A 27,464-nucleotide genomic window follows, 5' to 3' on the forward strand; every position below is an offset into this window, starting at 1 on the left:
TGATAATTATAGCTCCCCTCTGTGGCACAAAGTGTTTCTGTGGAGGCATGTTTGAACTGCTGTTAATACTGACAGTTGTGAAGGTCAAGTGCTCTGCTGTTGTGTAATGTGGTAGAGATCCAGGCTCTGTTTAAGTGTTTCATGGTCATGGGAGGCTTGCTGTAGGCTCTATAAAACACCAGCTCTTCTTGTGCTCTGAAGTATTTACTGAAGATGCCACTTTGTTTTATGTGGCGTTACTCAACTTTTTATATAACATTTGCTAGGGAATTACACTACCTGACAAAAGTCTTGTCGCCTATCCAAGTTTTAGGAACAACTAATAATATCTTGACTTCTAGTTGATCGATTGGTATCAGAAGTGGCTTATATGAAAGGCAAAGTCCTCTAGATTACGCTTATCATACCAAAATAAAACATGATCATGTCTTGATTTTTAATTATTTAATTAGGACAGAAAGGTCTGACTTTGCTTAGACAAAAGTCTTGTCACTTGACAGAAATAATGTGTAGTATATGAAGTCATGCTGCTGTTTAAAAATAATTAATTTTGTGTATGACTTCTATGAGCTTGGACGACTGCATGCATACATTTCTGCAATGACTCAAATCACTGATTAATAAAGTCATCTGGAATGGCAAAAGCATCTTTGCAGAACTTTCAATGTTCATCAAAATTCTTTGGATTCATCTTCAATGCCTCCTTCTTAGCCCAGACATGCTCAATAATGTTCATGTCTGGTGACGGGGCTGGCCAATCCTGGAGCACCTTCACCTTCTTTGCTTTCAGGAACTTTGATGTGGAGGCTGAAGTATGATACTGCATTCAGATAATTCTTATTATTATGAATATTTATTATTGTCAGCCACTTTAAACATAATAAATAGTTTGAACAATAACACACATAGAGGTAAAAGAAAGATAAATAAAAGGTCTACGTTTAAATTAAAATGTGATTTTAAAAGTTAATTAAAGATGTCTCTGTTCTTAAATAGTTTGAAGAAAACTGCAGTACTTAACTGTAAAGCATAATCATAAAGTAGCCTATTCAGCAAAACCTGCAAATGTTTCTTGGACCTCATAAATATAGGCAATACCGTATGTCATAATATTCATATCTCTGTTTGATAAATTTTGAAATACATGTTGCATGTATATACGACTTATTTGTATATCTTTGAAATCTTTGTGTTTCAAATATATGAATTGGATTTACATATTTAAATTAGAAACTAGATCCGCCAACTGCTCATTAGAGTAGGTTTTGTGTATCAGAGAAGCAAGTGATTAAACTATACCTTGTCAACCTTCGGATATAAAAATTCGAGATACGCCCCCAACAACCGTCACAAGTATGGGGAGGAAAATAACCTCAAATAATAGAATACATAAACATTAGAAAAATTAAAATTAAATAAAAGTTTAGCCTATTAAAATCAATTTCCTGATTACATCGTTGTTATCGTATGTGTCAAAGTGTGTTAATTGTTTTACTTGAATTATTCAGTGATTCCTCCGCGTACCACTAGAGGGAAGCCAGCATACCACTTGTGGTACATGTACCACAGTTTGAGAACCATTGTGCTAGACACTTTCTAGGATGAATGCTTATGGTGGTCTTTCTTTTAGAAGTGATGAGGTTTACTATGGTTAATAACAACGAGACAGACTTGATTGGCAGTAACATTTATTGGTGTTTCCAATGAAAGTAAAACACAATTCAAGAGGGTCTGTTACCTGCCTCTTGCTATAGAATTTCAACACGCTAGCGTTTATAACTTTCATCTGAACGACAGTTTCTCAAATGATCACTTTCCTTTCAAGCAATGTTTAGTGAGAAGGAAAGAAAACAGAAATGAATTCACCATGGTGTTACCCTGTTTGGTCAGGTTCATGACGTTCCTCATACGACAAACCGATGGACATGATGGGTAGCCGGGAACCAGCAGGAAGAACACTGCTCTTAAAGGCCTGAGAGCTGCTACAGTGCAAAGCAAGAGAAAGAGAGACGCAGGAAGAAGAAAAAGTGCGATAGAGAGACATCCAGACGTTAAATATGCTTATATAGAGGCATGCCAAGGAACTACACACGCTAATAGTAAAGCTGCGGAAGAACGAGCGAAAGACAGAGAGAAAGATAGAGATATGGTCGCGAAAGCTTACAATTTCTAGCCACATAGAACATGCTTGCTTAGCAGATAAATACGTTGGGTAATGCTAACACAGAGTGAGCAAGCTAGCGACAGAGTACTATATATTTGAAGCTAAGCTATCCATATTGCCACTAAAACTAACACCAGGTTCCACTATATATAGATAGATAGATATATATGAATATTTGGGATTGTATTTCACAAGCTCGGAAGGCAAGGCGTTCATGCACGTGCAAAGAGAGCAGGTTTGTAGCAGCAGCAGCGGGGAAAGACGGCACAAAGGCGTTCCAAGACTACCACAGTGAGGATGTCGATGCGTTTGTCATGATTACAAGAGCATAAAATTACACAAACTATGTGACACAGCTTGTCGATCCTGAAAAGAGACAGAAAAAAAACACTGGTATCTCAAAAAACTACAAACTTAGCATTCCTTCCATGCTGAAAAAGAAGATAGCTTGTTAGGTTAGCTTGTTGCTAGCTAGAACCATATTAGCTCACTGCAAAAAAATGATGTGCTCAGTACTTTCGTCTTGTTTTCCAGTATACATTTCTATATATTCTTAAATAAGGAAACATTTACTTAAGAAACAGACAAGGTAACATATTAAGGGTCAGATTTACTAACTGGTAGCTTGGCATTTTTAAAAGATGCACTGCAGAAAACTTGATGATGAAGCGAGGAAACACCTAGCTGCATATATGGTTTATTTGTTGGTGATTCCAAAACAAGCCCATAGAAATTCATGTTTGATTTAGTGGCTAATTCATATGAGTTTGTACAATCTCATCTGTACATTTTAGTACAATTTTCTCATACTGCAATTCCGCATGTGCGCACGAATTGGAAGCGATGCGCTCGTGTCTTTCAGGCTCACCTAGTTGAAAACATCTCAGTTTTTCAGAATAACGCAAGTCACGTGACAAGAATTATTTAATTAGCTTCATACTTTGTATGGAATATACACATTTCAGGAGGCTAAACACTTAATAGCCAAACACTCCAGTGCTTTTTAATTTTCTCCATAAATAAAACTTGTATCAGAGTTGCAGCAATGTTTTGTCAGCCCGTCATTCCCTGAGAAAACGGTTGATGGTCACCTAGCAATCTACTGTACGTACACCCAACCTCCAAGCCCCCCATCATACGTCAACCCCCGATTCTCCCCACCCAACCCAGGCCGGGGTAAAATCGTCGTTGACTGATCCACGGTGATAAAAATGTTGGAGACCACTGATATAAATGACAACCAAAAAAACGTTTTTAAAAGGTTTTCCATCATGAGAATCAAAAGCACACTCCCATCAGTAGGCTGCTTTCACAGGAGTGTATTCTCAAGTCAATTGTTTACTAGTCTTGTTTACCAAAACATGTCTCAAAATGTAGTTTATTTTTGATTGCCAATGAGGTGAGAAAAATAATCTTTCTTTTCCTTCTATTTACATTTTTCTGACCCCTTTGGCACACATGTTTTTGTTTACAAAGCAAATTTAGCTAATTTGAAATGATATTTCAAGACCACTAGACTCATTATCTCAAGTCATTCTAAAGTAGATGCTTCTTGCTTTTAAAATGTCGATATGTGTACTGGAAAAACAACAAAAATATTGGGTGACGACATCATTTTTTGGAGTGCAACTTTCAGTTGTGCTTTTCCAGCAGGTAGAAACATAGCATTAAATCTACAAATGATTTTAGCAATAAAGCAACTCTCATCCCAAACGGATGACCAAGCCTTGGACACATTCAGACAACGCTAAGTTTCTTAAAACATCAAACTAAGAACATCCATTGGACAGATCATCATACATATAAGCTAAAGTGCACAAGCTCCTCTTTAGGAGAACTAGACAATACTGGCAATTAATACTAAGGCAATACAGTTACAAACACACGAAAATACAAATCGGCACAGGATGTCAAGTTAACCACTTGGGCACGAATACAACCAGCATCGGTTCAGAAATGGCTCTCCAAATGTGCTATAATAATAATCATTTCGAGTAAGTGTGTTAAAATGCACTGGATCCTCCATACACATATCTTTGCAGTTACATAAATCATCATATTCAACACGCACACACGCACGCACGCACGCACACACAAGCAGAACGCATCTACCATTTAGGATTAAATATTTCTTGAATAGAGAAAATAATGTTATTTACCACACAAATAGACTCTGCGTATATACAATACAGTGATGTATTCACATAGATATGTACTCGATCAAGAACATCTTAAAAGACTATTTACACACTATCATAGGGCATAACCCCACGTATGCTTATGCGTTCTTTTCTTTTTGGAGTTTATATATATATGACATTAAATTTAGCTCTGTTAATACCCTGAAATATTTATCATTATGTATAGGAAAGCTAAACAAGTGCATGGATGGGTTGGTAAATTAAGAAATCTAATGCTATTGTGTAATGTAGGGAAGCGAAGGTATTTATATTAAATTTGTCATTTTATTTATTTTTTTATTTTTTTAAATACTGTATATGATGTGCATATGCTATTGTTTAAAGAATTAATATTATATTTATTCTCATTTTACTTTACTTAACCACTATTGCACTTTACTCAATTGGAAATTACACATTTCAAGGCAAAAGAACATTGAATATTGTTGATGATTGCACATATTTTAAGGTGGACAGGTAATTCTTATATTGTGATCAGGATAAATATTTTGGGATGTGTTTATTAGAAGATACAAGTTAATATTTACATTTCTAAATACAGTTGAAGTCTGAATTATTAACCCCCCTTTGAATTTTTTCTTCTTTTTAAAAATATTTTCCAAATGATGTTTAACAGAGCAAGGACATTTTTACAGTATGTCTGATAATATTTTTTCTTCTGGAGAAAGTCTTATTGGTTTTATTTTGGCTAGAATAAAACCAGTTTTTAATTTTTAAAACACCATTTTAGGGACAAAATTATTAGAACCTTTAACCTATTTTTTTTCCCGATAGTCTACAGAACAAACCATCATCATACAATAACTTGCCTAATTACCCTAACCTGCCTAGTTAACCAAAATAACCCAGTGAAGCTTTTAAATGTCACTTTAAGCTGTATATAGTCTTGAAAAATATCAAGTAAAATATTATTTACTGTCATCATGGCAAAGATAAAAATAAATCAGTTATTAGAAATAAGTTATTAAAATTCTTATCTTTAGACATTTGTTGAAAACATCTATCCGTTAAACAGAAATTAAGGAAAAAATAAACAAGCGGTCTAATAATTCGGGGGGGGGGGGGGGGGTGTTAATAAATCTGACTTCAACTGTATGTTTAATGTTAATTTTAATCAGCTTTTAGAAGTGTAAAACTATATAAAGCACCCAATTTTATCTCTTTTTTGACACTTTTTCAACTAAAAATGGCAGATTTTTGAGTATTTGGTAAAATAATAGTTAAAAACTATTTTAAAAACGAATAATTGTAAATCTTGACAGAAATGATGAAGTGCTTTTGGATTAATATGTCTCTACTATCATACTATAATCACATATACATATCAATGTAATCTGGCACCTTGAATAACTGTTCAAATGGAAACATATGATCTGCACCGAATAGAAGCAAACAACTCTTCATATTCTCAATAAACATGTAAACAAACAAAGTCATGTCAAAGACATTAAGATAGACAGTAAAAGCAGACGGTAACACTTTTACAGGGCTCTGGACCATGAAGCCCACAACGACGCTACAATACTATACTCTAGATATTTTCATATTATCCTTTTTTTGTTTAAATGTGACTTTGGAGAAGAGGAATCAGAGATTTACCGTTACATTCACAACAAATATGCAATCCATCCAGGGACACGGGAGTAACAGGTTTTGGTGCGGTAAGTTTTAAAGATCCTGCCCCAGTCGCTCGATCTCTTCAATGAGGAAGTCAATGTCTTCAAAGGTAGCGGCTGGATTGGAGATGACCATGCGGAAGAAGTTGACCTTGTCTCCCTGCGGCTGGTAGCTCACCATGGTCGTACCGTACTCCATCATTCTGGCTTTGATTACAGGGGCAACCTGGGAGGAAACATTTTTATTAGTTTTAGCATGAAGAAATAACTTTTTCTATTAGTCTTCATCCATCAGTTTTACGTTGTTTCAGCTAATCTTGCGTAGATAAGGTGCAATCTACTGTTGTTAAAGCATGTTGGTTTAAACTAAAAAGACCGGTTAGATTTTTTTTTTTTAAACAGAATGAGAACTTGGCTATATATATATATATATATATATATATATATATATATATATACATACATACAGTTGAAGTCAGAATTATTAGTCCCTAGGTTTATTTTTACCCCAACTTCTGTTTAATGGAGAGAAGATTTTATAATTTTAATACCTCATTTCTAATAACTGAAGTGACATTTAAAAGCTTAACTAGGGTAATTAGGATAACTAGGCAGGTTAGGGTAATTATATTTAATTATAATTTATTATATAAAGATGGTTTGTTCTGTAGGCAATTAAAAAAATATATAGCTTAAAGGGGCTAATAATTGTGTCCTTACAATGGTGATTAAAAATTAAAAACTGCTTTTATTCTAGCCAAAATAAAACAAAAAAGTCTTTCTCCAGAAAAAAAAAAATATTATCAGACATACTGTGAAAATGTCATTGCTCTGTTAAACATAATTTGGGAAACATTTAAAAAAGGAAAAGCAATTCAAAAGGGGCTAAAATTTCAGACATTAACTGTAAGTGTATATACTGTATGTATAAACTGTATGTATAATTATGTAATAATATGAAATTAAAGTAATTAAAAACGGTTAAGTTTTTAATATCTATTCATTTACCCCAATGTCTCTCTGTGTTTGTGTGTGTGTGTATATTCAAAATAGTGTAATTTTTGCTGTTTGTTCAAACTACTTGTTTTAAATAAGTCAAAACAACACAATTCTTGAGTGTTTTATGTTCAGTCCACTTCAATTTGTCAAAACCATTTAACTGATTTGAGCTTGGACAACATGAATAAATTGTGTGGAACCCAGCAGTTTTTAAAGTATATGTACAATTATATATATTTTCATAGTCTAAAACAACAAAATCCCATTGAGATACAGACAAAATATATTATTTTGTATTTCCACAAATAGCATTATTTAAATGATGTTTTCTATGTCAATATTTCAGCATTTTATGCACTCCAGTGATTTAAAACTGTTTAATGATGTTTTTCATCAGTGCATAAGATGTATTTCCCCAAAGTATGGACCCGATCTCACAAAGAAACATTACTATTTTATGTATTGCCAGAAAAGTGGTGCTTTCATTCAAATTATTCAATTTCATTCATACAATTGCATAGGATTTTCAAGAGGCATGTCCACAAACTCCGCCCCTAGCTGCCCAAAACCAACTGCCATTGGGGATGAGCAAATCATAAATGAATGAGATTGAACCACATTCGAATATTATATATATATATATATATATATATATATATATATATATATATATATATATATATATATATATATATATATATATATATATATATATATAAAGCACATTTCACAGACACAAAATGCTTTACAGTAAAATAAAACTTGCATCATACCAAGATAAAATCCAAGTAACATAAATAACAAAATAACACAAGAAATACAAATTATTGTAATATTGCACTGGAAGTAAACCGACTTCAACACAAAGCAGTTCAAGTTCTTTCACAATTGTATTGAAATTAAACATCAGAAAATCTACAGTTTTCCTAAACCTAACCTGATGTTCTTCAGTCTGTCCTTGGCTTAGCATGGGCTGAACTGATTAGAGCAGTAGTTTTGGACAGTATGTGGAGCCGTAATCTGAAAAGCTGAAAGACCCACAGCTGCTCATCATCATCACATAATTACACCCACTTCCCCTCAAATCTTCTGCAGGTGTTCGGTTATTTTAAGCCGTGGCCTTTTTCCAGCGCCTATATATCTACTTCAGTCTCAGTGACTACACTTACATAGACATCTTTTGTTTCAACAGGAGAAGAATCCTTTAAATTGATGATTCTGAACGTGATATTTTACATGAATGCTAAATAAATCAACTGATCACACTGCTATATGTTCTGGTTTTTGCTCATATTATTCATGTATCATTGATCATTTTCATCATTTTAAAAAACAAACTTAATGTTAACAATGAATTAACAGATGACAAAAGTTTGAATGAAGCTTGTCTTTTAAATAAAGTAAAAATCATTCCTGTAATAAGTGTGCCATTTGTGGCAGACAATAAGCTGTGAGGACTGATTTGACTGTTTTTTTTTGCTCCACTTCAAAAAAAAAAAAAAAAAAAGAGGTTATTAAGTGCTCTTCACTAAATACCAAGTAACTTTATTCAATATTTAAATACAGTTAATTAAGGTGAACACAATTTTATGACAATTTAATTTTTGTATAGGCCTTTGATTTTAATAAGTTAAACCTTTTATTTTATTGTCAATATGTTGTAATGTTTGTTATGAATTCTATCATTTGAAGCTAATTTCCTCCCCATATTTGTAACAGTTTCAATTACGCTTAAACACAATTAAACTGCTCTAAATTAACAGATTAAGGAGTTTGGGGTCATTTTAGTAAATCTTCTGGGTAGGGTTTTTTTTTGTATCCCGTAATTTCCCGTTTTAGTGTATTTATTTACACTAGTTTACGGAGTAGACAGATTTTAACTTTAATGCTTCGCTAACTATACATATGTTTAATTTTTTTCGGGTGAATTACGAAGAAAAATGTGTGTGTGTGTGTGTGTGTGTGTGTGTGTGTGTGTGCTATTATAAAAAAGGACAACATATTTAAACTACACAAGTGAAAATATTCAACTCTAAACCCAAGTGGATTCACACAAATTGTGTTCTCATACCTTCTAGTTTTTGTTTACAAGTGTTTACTTGTTTTCTCAGTCAGATTAGAAAAGGTTACGCCACCTTTTCCGGTATGAATGAAATTTGATTTGAATTGAGCTGAACTACATTGATTAAAGTGTTTCCACACACAAAAATCTGTTCAATAGAGCTGTCGATCTGATTACTGACTTGTTAGCTGCATGCAAACAAAGGATCTGATATACTAGAACCTGCCAAAATGTGTTTTCATAAATGCCTAAAAGACAAACAAACACAGTTTCACTATTAATATCATTTACCAAAACATTATATAAAAGATAAACATAAGGTTTCTTCACTTCTTTTAGTCCATAATATGGGTAAAAATGGGTGAACCTACTTACTATTTTTACATTTTTGAATGACATTTTTTAACTCAACTGTTGTTTTTGTGCATAACTTACCCACATTCATAGTGTAGCTTCAGGCGAACGAGGAGGGGTTTGTGAGTAGTGTTTGTTAAAGTCCTCCTATGTATGACCAGCACGAGTGCCATCTGCTCAGTCTAATTGCCCATTATAGCTTTTCTACCATGGGAGTGACTTATGAGCAACCAGCCAATAAAAGGACACCTGATGAGCAGCCCCTCCCCCAACTATGACATCACTGCAAGGGTGCCATTTGAGATTTTTTCTCCCACATATCAGACAGACAGACTTCACATTAAGCACCATGTGGAGGGACTGATTATACTTTACGCCAGAGTTATATGTTTGTACAGTAATATAACTGGTTTTAGTACCATTTTTTTGTCAGAAATTGTACATATCTCACACAATGACAGGGAATTGACAAATAACACATAAAACATATTGAATTTAAAAAGAAAATCTGAATTTGTAGTAAAACTGTGTTAGTATTTTATTATAAAGCATTATCCAGTGATGCTGATCTTAATCAGATCTTTATAAAATATGTAGGTTATAATAGTGGAACAAGTCTGTATGGCAGAAAGTCGCTTTTTCTTGTTGAAAAACGAAAGCCACTTGAGCTGTTCACATATGACTTTAGTTTCATTATTTCAAATTTAAATGCGTAAAAATAGAAAAAAACAGCGAACGCTGCAAATTACGCTTTAATGTTTGGCTGGTCAACTGCATAGTATAGAAACCTTATATACCTGCTAGACATGCGGATGAACCTGTCTCATACAGCTGCCATTGCACGGCTTAAAGACACTTTGTAGTGTGCAATTCAACTGCCTCTAGGAGTCGCCAATGCAAATAAAACAAACACACACAAGAAATGCACGTACGCCAGACATGAAGTTGGCGTGGACTAACGCACATTCCCACGTTCATTTCATCGTTAGTAAATCCAAACGTAAAACCTGGCGTACGCAAAGTTTTTGTGCCTACGCAGCGTTGATACATGAGGCCCCTGGAGTTTTCAATTTTTTAATGTCTTTACTGAATGAGTAATGTACTATATCCGACAGATTACACTATTATGTCTTTCTTTTCTTTTTCATTCTTTTAAAAAGCTGTTTTTTCACACAATTTAATCTGTTTTTAATATTTTTTTATTCGTTTAATCACTTTATTTTCTTTTTTCTTTTATTCTTGTTTATGTAAAGCACTTTGAATTACCATTGTGTATGAAATGTGCTAAATAAATAAATTTGCCCTGCCTATTACCATCTACACCTACCACAACCCTAAACCCTCACCTCACAATATCCTATTGTGTTTTATTAACGTCTACTACACCTATCCCATCCTTAAACCCAACCTCACAATAACATGTTGTGTTTTATTAACATCTACGACACCTACATCAACCCCAAACCCAGCCTACTTGTGTTATAGTCCCTCCCACATGCAATTGCAGCAATGCCTGGCTTTTTTTGGTACTTTTGACAGTGGACATGGAAATAAGTGAGTGCTGTAATGTACCAAACTGTACCACTCAGCAGAAAAACAACCAATAACAGATCAACAGTAATGTCAGATTTTCCTTATCCTTCCTTATCTTGAATCCGCCATTTTGGTTAATTTGAGCATCTTTAAACCCCTTTCATTTCAGTTCAAATCAATTTCTCTCTCACCTTGTGCAGACGCTTCATCCTCTCCACTTTGTCCTCCAGGTAGCGCACGCCCGGTGGAAGGTACCAGAAACACACATTGGTATGCTGCGGCTGCAAGGACACGAGACCATCAGATACAATCAGCGGACGTTCATACACACACCTATCAGTCAATTGAACGTACAACACACGCTTGCATAAATAGAGCACTCCAGGGAGTCCATTAAAGATCCGTGACGGAATATGTGATTAGAGGCCGTCTGGGGCCATAATGGGATTTTTTGTATGTGTGTGTGTGTGTGTTTGTGTCACCGTCACTTTGGAAGCAGCCATGTAATCTATTCAATCAGAAGGCTTTTCTGTGAGCGCTTGAGCAGGTAGCTCATAGACAGACACTACAGTCCATTAGAGGCCCTCATCCTCATTGTGGGACTCCAGGGCCCGTGCTAGAGAAGAATACATCCATGCGTCAGTGAATAGGGCTCATTGGCTATTCAAATGGTGCAGACAAAACACAGATCGAGTTGTATCTCTCGGTGTTAGAACCTTAGAAGAACATCAAAATTAAGAGCTGAAACGTTTGGTTAAATGTCACTGGATAGTACCGCAGCACGCATTGCGCTGCAGTGACTTCAGCAAGGGTATATGCTCGCCGAGGAGCCTTCTGTCAAATCGTTTTGTCACATTGGCACCAGGCACAATTTACATTTAAATTAGCCTCGAACGATGGCTCTGTCATTTCAAGGGTGAAACATTTTTATGTTGGATGAATTAGCGCACACAATCAGCTCGAAATGGCTTGGGACTTGCATTTAAATGGGATTGGAAATTTAAAATGGGGTTCAGAAATACTCTGAGTTTTGCACGTTTATGCGGATGTGTCAATTCCCTGGGAATAATTTAAGAGCAAATTTAATGAACAAGTCGAGTATCTTTTTATAATAGGGAAATCATAGTTTTGTCAGTTATTAAATTAAAGCACATGTCATGAACAAATACAAATCAGGGGGAAAATATATTTGGGGGTCAATATGTTATTCAAGGATTTCTTTGATAAATTGACATTGATAAAAAGGAAAGTTCATTCATTCATTTTCCTTTAGCTTAGTCCCTTATTTTATCAGCGGTCGCCACAGCGGAATGAACCGCCAACTATTCCAGCACATGATTTATGCAGCGGATGCCCTTCCAGCTGCAACCCAGTACTGGCAAACACTCATGCTCTCATATTCACACATGCACTCATACACAACAGCCAATTTAGTTTATCCAATTCATCTACACTCTCAGAAATAAAGGTTTAAAATCTGTCACTGGTACCTTTTCAAAAGGTAGTACCCTACAGGTGGAAATTAGTACCTTTAGGGTTCATTTTTGTACCTTTAAAGGGCACCTATGGTGAAAAATCTACTTTTCAAGCTGTTTGGACAGACATGTGTGTAAGTGTACAGGTGGTCATATTGGGGTGATATAAACACACCGAGTCCTTATTTTTTAATTTAACAACATAAAAACGGTGGACCAATTGGAGCGGTTTTCAGACCGACTGCAACTTGACGTAGGAGTATATATAAATATACACATACACACACACACAACTAACTATATACAGTAAATGTTTGTGTATTTTATTTTGTGTATTTTTATTTTGTTTTATGTTTGCAAAAGTGTTATCTGGGTGTTTATGCACACATCGAGTTTACATTCATATGTGAGAGTTTATGGGTGCATATGCATGGATCGAGTTTATATGTATATGCGAGTGTGTATAGGTGTGTTTGCATGCTGTGAGTTTATACGTATGTGCACGTGTTATTGTGGGTGTTTATGGGAGAATCGAGTTTATTTGTATATGCGAGTGTGTATAGGTGTGTTTGCATGCAGCAAGCTTATATGTATGTGCATGTGTTAATGTGGGTGTTTATGTGCGGAGGTCACATGTATGTGCGTGTGTTAGTGGGTGTAAGCATGCGTCAAGTTTATATGTATATACACAAGTTTCATCTGTGTTGTTTTAAACATCCAGTAGTATAGGTGTATATGCGAGTAATTTATGGGTGTATATGCATGTGTTTTGTGTATGTGTTGGTAAGCGAAGTTTGATTTAAATCCTACACGACACCTCATAGGTAGTGAGCATAATATTTATATTACATTTATTCTCACAAAGCAATAATTCTGAACATCAACATAAAGGATGATGGATATCACAGCTAATAATTTTAGAAAAGCCCACCCGATTGAGATGTGAACAACCATGAATATGAGCCATGAAGTAGGGATGTGTTGTATTATATTGTCATTATATCACAATAATAGACAGAAATGGATTGAAATAGTGGTGCGGCAACCACTGTAATAACAACAACAACAACAACAGAAAATGTCGGTTCATAATTGTGGCAGTACTGTGACATTATTATCATAATATGCTCAATATCTATAAGAACAGACTGTGTTTTGGGAAAACATGTTCAGGCTAGTTAATTTTGTAATTCTTTCCTTTGAATGTTCTAATTTCTTTTATATAAAATACATAATTTCATCTTTCATGAAGCGATCACGATATTTACTGAGTGAAAGTCACTGACGATGGAGTGCAACAGTAAAAGCCAAGAGAAATAAATGGTCAGAATATATGACTGACCTTTCCATCAAACACCATCTGATATCCTTCCCTGTCCTTAATCTTGTTGTAGAGATATTCGGAAAGCTCCAGGCATTTGTCGATCTGAGCCTCAAAACCAATCGTGCCCTTCAGAGGAGAAAGGAAACACATTGTGATAACACAGTAATGTAAATATCACGTCACAAATGGATGGCGATGTGGTGAAACTACAGTACCCAATGACATTACAGTCCAGTGATGCTAAGAACGCAGTACATCTCCACTGTTCCTGGTAACAGAAAACTAGTTTACCACTTCCCCGTTAATTACCTGAATACTATACACGTACACTCACTGGCCACATTATTAGGTACACCTGTCCAGCTGCTTGTTAACGCAAATTTCTAATCAGCCAATCACATGGCAGCAATTCGATGCATTTAGGCATGTAGACACGGTCAAGATGATCTGCTGCAGTTCAAGCTGAGCATCAGAATGAGGAAGAAAGGGGATTTAAGTGACTTTGATCGTGGCATGGTTGTTGGTGCGAGACGGGCTGGTCTGTGTATTTCAGAAACTGCTGATCTACTGAAATTTTCACACACAACCACCTCTAGGGTTAACAGAAAATGGTCTGAAAAAGAAAAAAATATCCAGTGAGCGGCAGTTCTGTGGGCGCAAATGACTTGCTGATGCCAGAAGCCAGAGGAGAATGGCCAGACTGGTTCGAGCTGACAGAAAGGCAACAGTAACCGAGGTATGCAGAACAGCATCTCTGAACACACATCACGTCCAACTTTGAGGATTCTACAGCAGCAGAAGACCACACCGGGTGCCTCTCCTGTCAGCTAAGAACAGGAAACTGAGGCAACAATTCGCCCAGGCTCAGTATATTTCCAGTACCTTGTTGAATCTATGCCACAAAGGATTAGGGCAGTTCGAAAGGCAAAAGAATCGTCCAACACGATACAAGTAAGGTGTACCTAATAAAGTGGCCGGTGAATGTATATTCATATAAGTTTACACCTTATAGTAGTTCAGATTTCTTTTTATCAGAACTGTGACTTTGCATCTGGTGATTTTACATGAATTCAGTTTTATTTTTTTTCAGTTAAACTCATATTCAGAATTGTAAAAATGTAGTAATACTGTGAAACAATGTCAGAACTGTGAGAAAGTCTGTAAACTCTGAACCAAAAGTAAAACATTCTGGGGAAAAAAGTAAGATGTGAACTTGATTATATCTTATATCTAAGAAAAAATGAGGAGAGAAAATAAGGAAACTTAAAACAAGAGTATTAAACTTACTCTGAGAGTATTCTGAGGATAAAAAAAATTCTAAATGCCTACTCTATAAACTATTTTAACTGCAACATAGAAACTTAGAATTGCAAATTGTAAACTCAGAATTCCTTAAAAAAAGACAAAAACTCTTAAAAGTGAGATAAACCTAGAATTGTGAGGGGGAAGGACACAAATTGTCAAAAACAATCTAAGAACGAGAGTCTATAGATCTAATAACCTATTTAATTTGATATAATGTAAATAATTTAATGTAAATAATTTAATTAAATTCAATGTATATATTATTTAATAAACAAAAGCAATAAAGGAACACATAAACATACAGTTTTATAATACCTTAGCTCTCCACATCAGCCACAGTTTAAAGATGTCCACATGACGTCCACACTGCAGGGCCTTGTCTCCTGTGTCATACTGCAGGTCATAATGCTTGTCCTGCTGGAACAGATAACAGGCCTGCATCTGATTGCAGCTCTGCATCAGTCCCTGGATCAGATAACAAGAAGAGGAAGGGGGAAAAAAGCATATTCAATTGAAAGTTTTCATTGAATTCGATTTTTATTAATTACATGATGTGGCAATTAATGTAATCAATAACATAGTATATTTTGAGACTAAATATACTCCAAAAGACTATTTAAAGCTGTTATTGTTTTAAATGAGAACAGCAATTTAACATGAACATTTACTAAACCTATAAAGGTTTATGTTACACATCATAAAATAAATTAACCATAATCAAAAAATGAAATTGACTAATTTAGAGTAAAAATAACTCATTAGTTCTGCGTCACAGGAATATTAGTTTAGAAATGTGACTTCTATCGAATGTCACTTGATCTAACTTAGTGGCACTAATATTTGAATAGTATGTGATGCATTGGTTTTGATGAAGGAAGCAGACGGTCTCACCTCCTCTCGAACCAGAAGAGCAGAGCACTGCAAGGGCACAGCCATCATTTTATGAGGGTTCCAGGTCATAGAATTAGCCCTAAAATGGTCAATTTAGACAGCAAATAATTGAAATACCATGCCATTGTCCTTGAAATAATGAACAGCTACATTATCATTTACTTTTTATTCAGACAAAAATTTCTCCCTGAGGCTCTAAGGTGTGCAGTGAAATGTCTAGACAATAGACAAATGATCAAATCTAGCTATTTTATGAGCGAGACCTTTTCAAAAGTTTGTGAACTATTCATCCTATTTGAGTCATTACTTTATAGTGATTATTATAATTCTATTATAAAATTTTTATAGCTGGTTTTCATTTCAAAAACAAGTTCAGAATATGAATTTTGAGTGTTTTAGCTTTCGAATGATGTCTTGTTTTTGATTGATGGTTACATATGTTTTTACAAAACAGAGGTGTTAAAAACTACAGACATCCCCAGTCATGCCTAATGGCCCACAGGTGGGGTAGGTCAGGTTAAGAGACCCACTGATCCAATTAGCCTTGCACAGGAGCAGTTTGAGAACATAAACCTGACAAATGTCTTGAATTGCAACAACTGAACATAGTGTTATATGTGATAACCATGGCACAAATACATCTCGTCCTTTAAATTATTCGAAAAATGGAGCGCATGCATCATCCCCACATAAACCACCTCAGGTGTGAATTATTTTTCTAATAATTCAATGACTCGTCATCAATTATTCCTTATTTAGACAAGGGTATTAAGAAAACATGCAGGGGCACAGGTTATACTCATTGTAGCACAACTAGACGGTAGGGAGAAGGACTAACCAAATTCTCAGAGAGTTTCCTAATGCGGAGGTCAGACAAACAGAGCCAATCAGCTGAGAACAGAATTTCACAACTGAAGTAGATATTTAGTCAAAACAACTAGACTTTTCTAACCTCTCAACTCCATTAAGCTTCCACCGGTGTTTCCGGGACATTAGCAGACTTCCACCCCATGCTCCCTGTATGAACAAAGACAACAGTCAATTAAGGGATATGGCCCAAACATTACATTTGTGCATCCAGAAACTTCACATCTACATAGTATTCGATTCATGTCCAAATTCATAGTGCTCAAATAACAGTAGGCAAGATGTACCTTAAATACCTACTACTATCATGTGATAATGACAAAATGGTGAATATACCTTTAAATTTTATTTATACTACCCACAGTCACAGTATACAAAACATACTTTTAACAGTTAGGAAGTACATTAAAATTCAACCAACCCAGACTCACTGTAAATACATAACTTAACCTACATTTTTGCGAAATGAAAAATAGGTTGCTTCGGTTATGTGCCTTTGTACGTTTCAGATGACAAATCCACTAGAGGGCGCACTGAAAATACGCTACTTAGGGGACATTTTGTTGTACATTTCAGATACACATTCTTCTTGTACATGTTCGTGAGAAGGTTTGCAGTTCACCAAGACCCTAATTCTTTTCCCAAACCCAACCAATAGTGTTTTCAAAAGCAAGGGTAATAGAATTCTACACTATGTCAGAGTAATTTCACATTGATTTCACATTATTTTTGTTTCTCTTGAGGAACCATGATTTACCGGTTTCAAAACTGTGAACTCTACATCACAAGTACAACAAGAAAGGTCGTCCACATTAAGATAGGTAAAGCAAGAGTACTCGTTTTCGAAATATGGACACTGTTATGATGTTTGATGCTATTGCTTTTAGTGTTTTGCAAATTACTGCACAAAAATAATTCCTTGTTCATCAATAAAATGTCCCAGTTAATATCATTAGTGTGAAAAGGAACAAAAGTTTTTGGTGTCATAATGCCTCCTGTTCATTTTATCCAAAACTGCATTCAAATATAATGTTCAAATGTAGCACTTTGTAGCTTTTAGTTTGCAGAACATTCATCAATATATATCCACCTGTAACTTTATTTGGTCCACCTGTTTAATTTCTTGGTAATGAAAATGTCTTAATGAGGTCAGCAGCTAAATGTATTTAGTAATGTGGACGTGGTCAAGGTGATGGAAGTTGCTGAAGTACAAAATCAAGCATCAGAAATAATACAACTGGTGATTTAAGTGGCTTTGAGCATAAGAATGAAATGAAATATACCCAAGCCTTTTGCCGCAGTCACTCTAGAATTTGAGAGTGTGAAATTCTGTCGTACGACGCTGCAAAAAGGGGTGGGATTAAACAAGATGATTAGACTTTAAAAAAGCAAGCGATTGGTGGATAGGTTGTGTTTTGATCCCTGAATGTTCTCATGCAGTCAAGTGATGCAATTTTGCAGGTCAGAGTTCACCAAGCTAGAACTTTGCACCGCAGTGAACTCTGAAACTTGCGTTTCTGGTCTGATGCGTTTGCGTGTGTATGAATGGAAGTCTATGGGGAGTAAAGTCCAGTGTGACCGCAGCTTCAACCTAAAATGGTTAACTTGTTAACAAAAGTTCAGAAGCAGGACCACACCTCACTTTGCCTCCTTAACCAATCACCTACTCCCTAGTGAAGTTTCGCAAACTAATTTAGAGAGGAGTACATGTTATGATTGATCACGGCTGGTCTCCCATCCATAATCATTAGTAAGCCAATCGGATTAATCCAAACTTACTTTAAATAGCTCGTCAAGCATTACTCCCTTGGATTCGTTTTTTGAAGATTTCCCCCATCCACCCCATCTCACCCTTTTCCTCCTTTTCCAGGGGGAGCTCTCAAGAAGTACCTGATCTCCTACCCCCTTACATGCTCATCGACCAGGTGGGAGCCCTGGGCTCAATTATCTCCAAGCTCAGGGTTCTCTCAAAGTACAGCATGCCAAACCTGCTAATATTATCAAGAAATATCTAAGTATGAACTCTTATTTTAGGCAGACCAGCCCTCTAGCACTGTTTATTTCATTCTCTCAAACTCCCCCACCCTCCCATTTATTTCCTCGTTTCCCATTAACAATCCTTATAACCCCCTCTTACTTCCTGGGTTGAATTGGGGGGTCCTAATCACTCTACCAAAACATTACAGAGAAGGTACCCCCACTCTGATTATCTGGCCATCATCGTAGAAAGCCCAATCAACCAACCTACTCGTTCATTGTTCTCTTACTTCCATTCCTCTTGATCCCACTGTTCCCTTTCCATCCCTACAATAAAGACTAGCCCAAGGTAGGGCATGCTCCATGCTGGTGAAATGATTGTTGATGCCAGACAAGCTGGTCTAAGAATTTCAGAAACTGCTTATTGCCAGAGAATTGCCAGACTATAGGACAAAACCTCTGAGGAATATTTCCAGTGCCTTGTTTAATCCATCCCATGAAGAATTAGGGCAGCTCTGAAAGAAAAAATGGGGTGCTAGCATGGTGTACCAAATGAAGAACCTGGCCAGTGTGTACAGATACATTATGTTCACAGCCTGTTTGAGATTCCAGGAGTGGGATAATAGCGCTCGCTGCAGATCTCATCTGTATTGCATGTCTAGCTGCTGCCTTAAGGTTAGATGAATGAGGCTGGGTGGTGCATGTGTTTGAGCTCCAGCATGCTGCCAAAATTGCTCTATGTTGCTATTGCATGCCAGAGGCTACGATATCACAGGGAGGAAAGAGTAATAATGGGGAATAAGGTATCTCTATTAATTTTATCAGCCCCATGAGAATGAGTACACACATGTACACACTCACACAGACTGGTTGAAGGTAATTCCTCTAATAGCAAACATTTATATGGAGCTATATTTCAAAAGGAGGTCATTTATTACATGCATGGCAAATGCTCCCATGACAGAAATTAAACATGCAGCTGATGTTTTCAGTTTTCATGCAATTGCTAGGCTGCTCTTGGTGATTCATAGGTGGTCGCTAGAGTACTCGAACTGGTTTCTAGGGCATTGAAAAGTGGTTGCCAGAGTCAAGGTCTTTTCAAGGTCTTATATAATACATTGCAATGTAGCTGCTGGAAAGCATTTGTTCTGACTCGTTACTAGGGTACACTATTCTAGGCCACAGAAGTCTGTTTTAAACAGTGATATGCACTTTCTATACCAATAGATTGCAGTTGTTGGGCATTTCTATGCAATTGCTAGGCTGTTCTTGGTCATCAGTAAATGGTTGCTAGGTTGTTCTCATTGGGTGCTCTTCTTTCTCTTCAATCAGCTTCCTACTGATGATCACAAACTGTCTCCATCTATTTCTGCCTGCTGTTAAGTCAACTGCTTGCTGTAGACTAGGGGTGCCCAAACTCTAGGTCTTGGAGGGTCGGTTCCTGCTGAGTCTAATATTTTAACAATACTTTTGGTTACCTTTCTGGACTTTGAATGTCTCTGGACTGAGGTGGATGAGAGAGCTCTTGGATTTCATCTAAAATGCCATAATATATTATATGAATGAAGAAGAACGAAGGTTTCAGGGGATGGGAACAACATAATTTTAATAATTAATGACCGCATTTTTATTTTACCCCTAAACCCAACCATAATTGTAAGTTATTCCCAAAATTAGAGGGAAATAATAGTTGGATAACAATCATGTAGAAGTGCATAAACTGTAAACGTGTCAGCCCAAACTTAACATAAACAGTAAACATATCCCTTTATTCTGATTGGCTGATTGGAATGTTGTTCCAGGATCAACATTGATGTTAATCCAGGAATATTTCCTACTTGGTGAAATCAAGTTGGCGATACTTGGCCTCATGTCATGACCTTCGCTTCACTTTCACTTCAATCCCTGACCTTAAAGGGATCCCAAAATGAAGATTGTGTTATTAATTGCTCACCCTCATGTTATTACAATTCTAATGTAATATCAATGTAGCTGTACAGTTCTTCCTTTATCTTCAGAACACAGATTTAGGTACATTTAGAACTCTCTGATCTTCCACAGACGGCATTGGTCCAGAAAAGGATGTAAAACATAGACAAAACATTCCATGTGACTTCAGTTGTTTAACTGCAATCATACACTGTACACCAGAAAAGGAACAGTTTTTGACACATTAAAGTGTTTTTGCAGCTCACAATGATTACAGTTGAACATCTTAGAGTGTATTAACAAAGTTTTTAGTTCCTTTACTGGAAAACGCAAGTTTTTTGACAATTATTTGGTGCTCAAAAGTGTTTTTGGAGCTCCATATGATTACAGTTGAACCACATGAAATATTTTAACAATGCTTTTGGTTACTTTTCTGAACTTTGAATGTCTTTGTATCGTTGGTGTCTATGGTGGATGAGAGAGCTCTCAGATTTCATCTAAAATGTCTCAATAAAGAAGAATGAAGGTTTCAGGGGATTTGAACAACATGAAGGTGAGCAATTAATAACAGTATTTCCATTTTAGGACAAGCACAAGCTTTAATAATTGTACTACTACTACTACTCTTATAACACATAGAGCTCATCAACAGTCCTCAACCCCTTGCATCCATCTGTAATGCAGAAAAGTTGAGAAGGTACTTGATTCTGCATCCAGTGAATGATACTCAGGCTGTGCCAACACCGAGCTCACTCTCAGAACGGCATGTACTGTCTGAATTTCACAGTGGAAATGTTCAGGAAGTTCAAATAAGTTTGGTCAGATCTACTCACATCCACATGCATCCAGACGTCATGCTTCTTGCAGATGTCCGCTATAGCGATCAAAGGATCAAAGGCACCATAAACCGTGGTGCCGGCCGTCGCGCTGACAAAGAACGGCACGTATCCCTGTGAGAAAAAATTTAGCAGGTTATTCAAGTCGTAGAACTAGACAGATCATTCAAACAGACCCAAGAGAGACACATGAGATGGTCATGGAGATACGGTTATCGAAATTACCTTCTGCTTGGCTTCAATGATCCTCCTCTCAAGGTCAGATGGAATCATCTTACCCCTGGCAGAAATAAAAGCAGTAAAGCGGGAGTCATATGGTTTAGTGTTTAGGACGTTAACACAAACATTTCTCAGTCTTGCCGTTTTAAAGTGATGCGTCAGTAATCCAGACTGACCTCTCATCAGCTTTAATGCAAATGACACTCTCTGTACCGATTCCAAGAGCAGCTGCTCCTTTCTTGATTGAAAAATGGCTCTGAAAGACAGGTTATAACATGAATGCAATAAATTGTACAACTAATAATTATAGTAATAATAATATTAGTAGAATTGTATTAAAATATAAAACAAATTATGTAGATCAAATGTTTACTCAAACTTTTACAGGTTGTGCAAAATATCTAATATACTCTTAAAAAATAATAATTATATATATGTTAAAGTCAGAGTTATTAGCCCCCCTTGTTTATTTTTTATGTTTAACACAGAGCAGATTTTTTGCACCACATTTCAGCACCTAATAGTTTTAATAACTCATTTCTAATAACTGATTTATTTTATCTTTGCCATGATGACAGTAAATAATATTTTATTAGATATTTTTAAGACACTTCTATACAGCTTAAAGTGACATTTAAAGGCTTAACTAGGTTAATTAGGTTAACTAGGCAGGTTAGGGTAATTAGGCAAGTTATTGTATAACTGGTTTGTTCTGTAAACTATAAAAAAAATACAGCTTAAAGGGGCTAATAGTTTTAACATTTAAATGGTTCTTAAAAAATGAAAAACTGCTTTTATTATAGCTGAAATGAAACAGTTAAGACTTTAGAAGAAAATAATATTATTAGACATACTGTGAAAATGTCCTTGCTATGTTAAACATTATTTTGGGAAATTTATATATATATTAAAAAAAAAATCAAAGGGGGGCTAATAGTTCTGACTTCAACTGTAAACACTATGGTTTACCAGAAAATTGGTAATATACACACACACACACACACACACACACGCACGCACGCACGCACGCACGCACGCACGCACACACATATTTCTCAAATGATGTTTAACAGATCAAGGAGATTTTCACAGTATCTCCAATAACATTTTTTCTTCTGAAGAAAGTCTTATTTGTTTTATTTCGGCTAGAAAAAGCTTTTTTTAAAAAAAAAAACAAAAAACATCAATTAGGTCAAAATTATTAGCCCCTTTAAGATTTTTTTTTCCGATAGTCTACAGAACAAACCATCATTATACAATAACTTGCCTAATTACACTAACCTACCTAGTTAACCTAATTAACCCAGTTAAGCCTTTAAATGTCACTTTAAGCTGTATAGAAGTGTCTTGAAAAATACCTAGTCAAATAATATGTTCTGTCATCCTGCAAAAATTTACATATTGCAGTTATAATGTGTTATGATAATTATAATATAATTATAATATGTAATATAATAATTAATAAAAGAATACCTTTTATATTCCTTTTTTTATTTTATTAGGTTTATTAAGCATCTGTTAAACTGTAAATCCCAACATAAAATAATTTTTCTTATCTACCTGCTGCCTATGTTTGCCGTATGTTGGTCCTAGCAAAACGGTCTCATTGCTATTATCTTCCTATTATTTGTTATTACACAGATATATTTAAATTGTGGTTAATTACAACCACCTTTCGATATGATTTTTCCCCTCACACATTATATATAAAAAATGTCAAATACTAAAAAAAAACAACATATATAAATGGACATACATGTTCTGATGTGAAGGCCACCAGCCTAGGTACGGATGACATTCCTTTCTCCTTCACCTCAGGGAACATTTTATAGCGAGCCAGTAGCATGGCATACATGTTGGAAATGGCGCCACCTAGAGGACAATAAAGAAATCCTTAAATTCCATCACATGAAAAAGTTCCTGTCAGGTTTTACCCCCTCTTTTTTCTAGAGACCTAAATGTCCTGCTCTCTTAAAGTTAAAGATTTAATTTAACAAATTGCAAATAATTAACCACATATACTATTTATGATTTGCCTTTCATTTAATATGAAAATAATTCACCACATCAGATACTATTTATGATTTGCATTTGATTTATGCTAATAAATATCCACATCACATACTATTTATGATTTGCCTATTGATGCCTGATCCGTTCTGTAGGCTAATTGGGGGGTGTTTGTGGACAGAACAGCAGTGCAGAAATTGCAATCATTTGCATCAGATTCTGAATTGTTGTGGTTGGAATCATACATCAGTTGATGAGTATAGAGATCCTTAAATATAGACCTCATCCTAACAACTTCAGACTTTAAACCAGTCTTTGCGCTCATGTTGCAGCAGAAGCACACAGCTCAGATTAGGGCAGGTCACGGAGATTGACAGCTGCTTACCCGGAGAGAATATTCCATCACCGCGGCCGTCCTGCCAGCCAATGATCTCCCTCATCTTCTTCAGCGTGACGTATTCCAACAGCACGAAGACTGGAGCCACCTCATAGGTGAACCTGTTTGCACACAAACCACATGACCCAGTTACACAAGGCAGACAAAAAAAAAATCCACGTCAAGCAAACATCACGACAACCTGTTTTGCAGCTGATGCTTCAAAGAATTTAGTGCATATAAAACAATGGCAGATGAATGATTATTTCTGACAAGACTGAGTTTTTAGATGTTTTTATTGTCTCAAATAATTTACAATTGATTTATAAGATGATCAATTTAAAGAATGGAAGAAAATCTGACTTTTTTCTCTCTATATATTGTAATTACACGGTCATTACATTATTATTATACTTAATTTGTTTCTGTTATATGACTAAAACTATCAAAATAGAATCTAATTTTATTTCCATCTCATTTGGTCTCTGTGAGCAGATCTGAGCATAGAATGAGAGTATGGAGATTTTGTTTAGTGGTCTGGTTTATCATTTATTCCTTTAAATGTTATCTGTTGGGTTAAGCCGCAGCCAACACAAAGACCAGGCCACCACAATGCTTATGAAGGCAGAGAAAACGGAAATAATTTCGACCAGCTTTGTATTGAAATGGAAGGACACACACACACACACACACACACACACACACACACACACACACACACACACACACACACACACACACACACACACACACACACACACAGACTCACATATTGGTGTTGGCAGTGGAGGTTAGCCAATCTGCAGCCAAGCCAACCATGTCTAACCCAGTGGAGAGTTGATTGAAATACCTGGGATGCGCTGAAGATAAACACAACAAAGAGGATAAATGCGAAATGAATGATTATGACGTGTGAAGCTGTTGTTTATGACACAATTATCTTCCAACATTTATAGTCATCGCTGCTTGATGTAAAACAATTTTAGAAACACCATAAATCTTAGACACCGGCGCGGACAGCAGGAAATCAATCAGTCTTTCTGACCGTTCATTATTATTACTCCCCAAACGAAAATCGCTTTGCAAAATAATGGCAGTTAAAATGTCACCAGAGAAAATACAATCGTCCCTGGACGCGTTCATTTAATATCACGTCATGTTCTGATCTAATTCGATTCGCCTTCAGGCATAAACACACACATACACGAGCGCACGCTTGCGGATCTGCTTTACAAGCCATGCGATCAGTAGCATACATATATATTTTGGATAATATACAGATCAAATATATCATATTTAATACAATACATCCCATCATGAATATGATCTATATATGTCGCGTATATAATAAATAAAATGATACACTCACCAGTTTTTATGGCATATTTAAGCGTAGCGCGACAGCTGATCAGAATATCGTCTAAAGTCTCGGGTTCGTCCGAAAGCTCCCAATTATTCCTTTGGAGCAGTTCGTTTGGATAGTGGAAATCAATCACTTTCGTAGACCTGTCAAATGATTCCACTATATAAGCCAGCAATATATCCACAACCTCCTGCAGAAAATTCATAGTCTTCGCGTCTCCGTCCAGTGCAGGTAACAGATCTGGAAAAAACATATCATGAATGCGTAAAATAATGGGGTTTAATCTGAAGTTCAATAGTGAAATGTCTTCATTTAACCTTGAAAAAAAAGAAACATCTCTGATAATTTTTGTTGTTAAAAATACGTGTAATAAAAATGAAAATGTTCTCTTTTTATTAAAATATTATCCTCAAATATATTAATAATAAAAATACAACAGGGATAGCTTTCTGTTTAATTTCGTTAAAAATGAATGAATATACAATAAATAATATAAAACTGTATATATTGAAATTGGCCCTAAAAAGAATAAGAATATTTAAAAAAAATAAGAAACGTATAACCAAAATATTTGTTAAAACCGATTTTAACGGGAAAAAGCAGATTGGAATAAATACTCGTTTTGTATTTAATATAAATAAATCTAAATCACATTAAAAAAACCAGTTTAACCAAGTAACCAACATGACGATGCAGTTTATCCTTTTTTTCAGGCGTGATCTGTGCTTAAGATACCGTGGTAGGATGTGATTTGTGGTGATTTACCTGTTGAGTAGAGATCCGAGAAGCACGCGGTGGCTTTGGAGCAGTTACAGGGTTTATTACAGCCGCAGCTCTCGGCTGTAGACTCATCCTCGGCTTTAACTGGGGCTTGAGCTGCTTTCTCAGCCTCCCCGACATTTAACAGAGCTACAAAAGAAATGATTAGTCTATGATTTGAGCCGAAACCCAGCATCTCAAATTGTGGGGAAAATAGTTACTTTTGTAACTGCACCTAATTCGTTTCAGACTCTTCAGAGATTAGACTCTAAAAAAGAAAATATGCTTTAAACGTTGAATTAAAGTTGCATATGGTTGCTGATCAAATCTGGCGCTGCTCATAATGATGTTACATTTTTAAGAATGTTGGTGAGAGGCAAAGATTTTTAAATGGCATGTTAAAAATAAACGTACCACATAATTTGGAGCCGATGCCTCCGCTGAATTTCTGGGCCGCCGCCTGGCACCATGCTCTAGCTGAAACGACCAAGCGAGTGTGATGTTAGCATCATATCCGTCATAAAACTTCCTTTAAAAACATTAATAATCCGTGGTATGGATTTGGTCATAAAACCCCCCGATGTAATTCCACTTGTTTTTTATCATACGACAAACCTGGCATGACATTTCAAGGCTTTAAATTAACCTTGAGCATTGAAGACACAATAAATGTCGCATTTCTTTTGTCTCGTGGCCACTAATGCATAAAACACAATCATGCAGGCTTCGTTTTCACTTACGCGTGTTCGGGCTTTGACTGCCGTTTCCAGCCGCGTTTTCAGCCCCCAGAAACCAAAACCCGTGTGATGCCATCGCGAGCGAAGCGGATCAGAGCAGCGACAGAGACACGCGAGCAGAAGCCATCCAGACGCGCGTCACCGGGGAACGGGAGCTGTCCGCAGCCGTGGTGCTGAATCTTGTCCGATGCGCTGGAAATCCAATGCGTGTACAATCACACCTGTCCAAACGCGTCAAATCAAGTGACTTAATTGCTAAAGAGCTCATAAAACACGCTCTAAGCTCTCAGGCAAAGCACAGAGTGTCTATATTCAGCTGGTGCGCCGTGCGCAATGATTTGGAGCAGCCGGAGACCGTCACTGAACTCATGGAGAAACACTGGCACTGATGGAGATTCAGACATCCAATAGCTCTCATTCACATGGCTCAGCTGCAAACGCAAGAGCACAGTGCATTGCTAAAAACG

At 36.0% G+C, this 27,464-nt stretch overlaps 1 protein-coding gene across 2 annotated transcripts; it reads right to left on the minus strand.

The window, feature by feature from the left end:
• Positions 1-1,671: 1,671 nt before the first annotated feature.
• Positions 1,672-27,387, minus strand: gad2 (glutamate decarboxylase 2). 2 transcript variants are annotated; one of them, XM_087308631.1, is made up of 17 exons: positions 27,001-27,359; positions 26,675-26,737; positions 26,496-26,528; positions 26,267-26,410; positions 25,508-25,741; positions 24,908-24,998; positions 24,148-24,260; positions 23,509-23,624; positions 21,929-22,008; positions 21,759-21,813; positions 21,531-21,647; positions 16,877-16,941; positions 15,925-16,003; positions 15,349-15,498; positions 13,747-13,854; positions 11,121-11,210; positions 1,672-6,207 (listed from the first exon to the last, which is right to left on the minus strand). In XM_087308631.1, exons 5-17 carry the CDS (start codon positions 25,704-25,706, stop codon positions 6,034-6,036), a joined length of 1,437 nt encoding a protein of 478 aa, XP_087164757.1. In that variant the 5' UTR covers positions 25,707-25,741; positions 26,267-26,410; positions 26,496-26,528; positions 26,675-26,737; positions 27,001-27,359; the 3' UTR covers positions 1,672-6,033.
• Between the last annotated feature and the right edge of the window lie 77 nt (positions 27,388-27,464).

This window comes from Danio rerio, chromosome 24, assembly GCF_052040795.2.
Source record: "Danio rerio strain M-AB ecotype USA chromosome 24, GRCz13ab, whole genome shotgun sequence".
NCBI classification, from domain to species: Eukaryota; Metazoa; Chordata; class Actinopteri; order Cypriniformes; family Danionidae; genus Danio; species Danio rerio.

Bases quoted from the DNA above. Each gene is read 5' to 3' on its own strand.
- gad2 (XM_087308631.1), bottom strand. From the start codon at position 25,706: ATGAATTTTCTGCAGGAGGTTGTGGATATATTGCTGGCTTATATAGTG. The intron at 23,625-24,147 runs GTAAGCAGCTGT...ATTGTCCTCTAG, and splicing joins TGATGGAATATTCTCTCCGG to GTGGCGCCATTTCCAACATG. The intron at 16,004-16,876 runs GTTAGAAAAGTC...TGACCATTTTAG, and splicing joins AAGCTTAATGGAGTTGAGAG to GGCTAATTCTATGACCTGGA.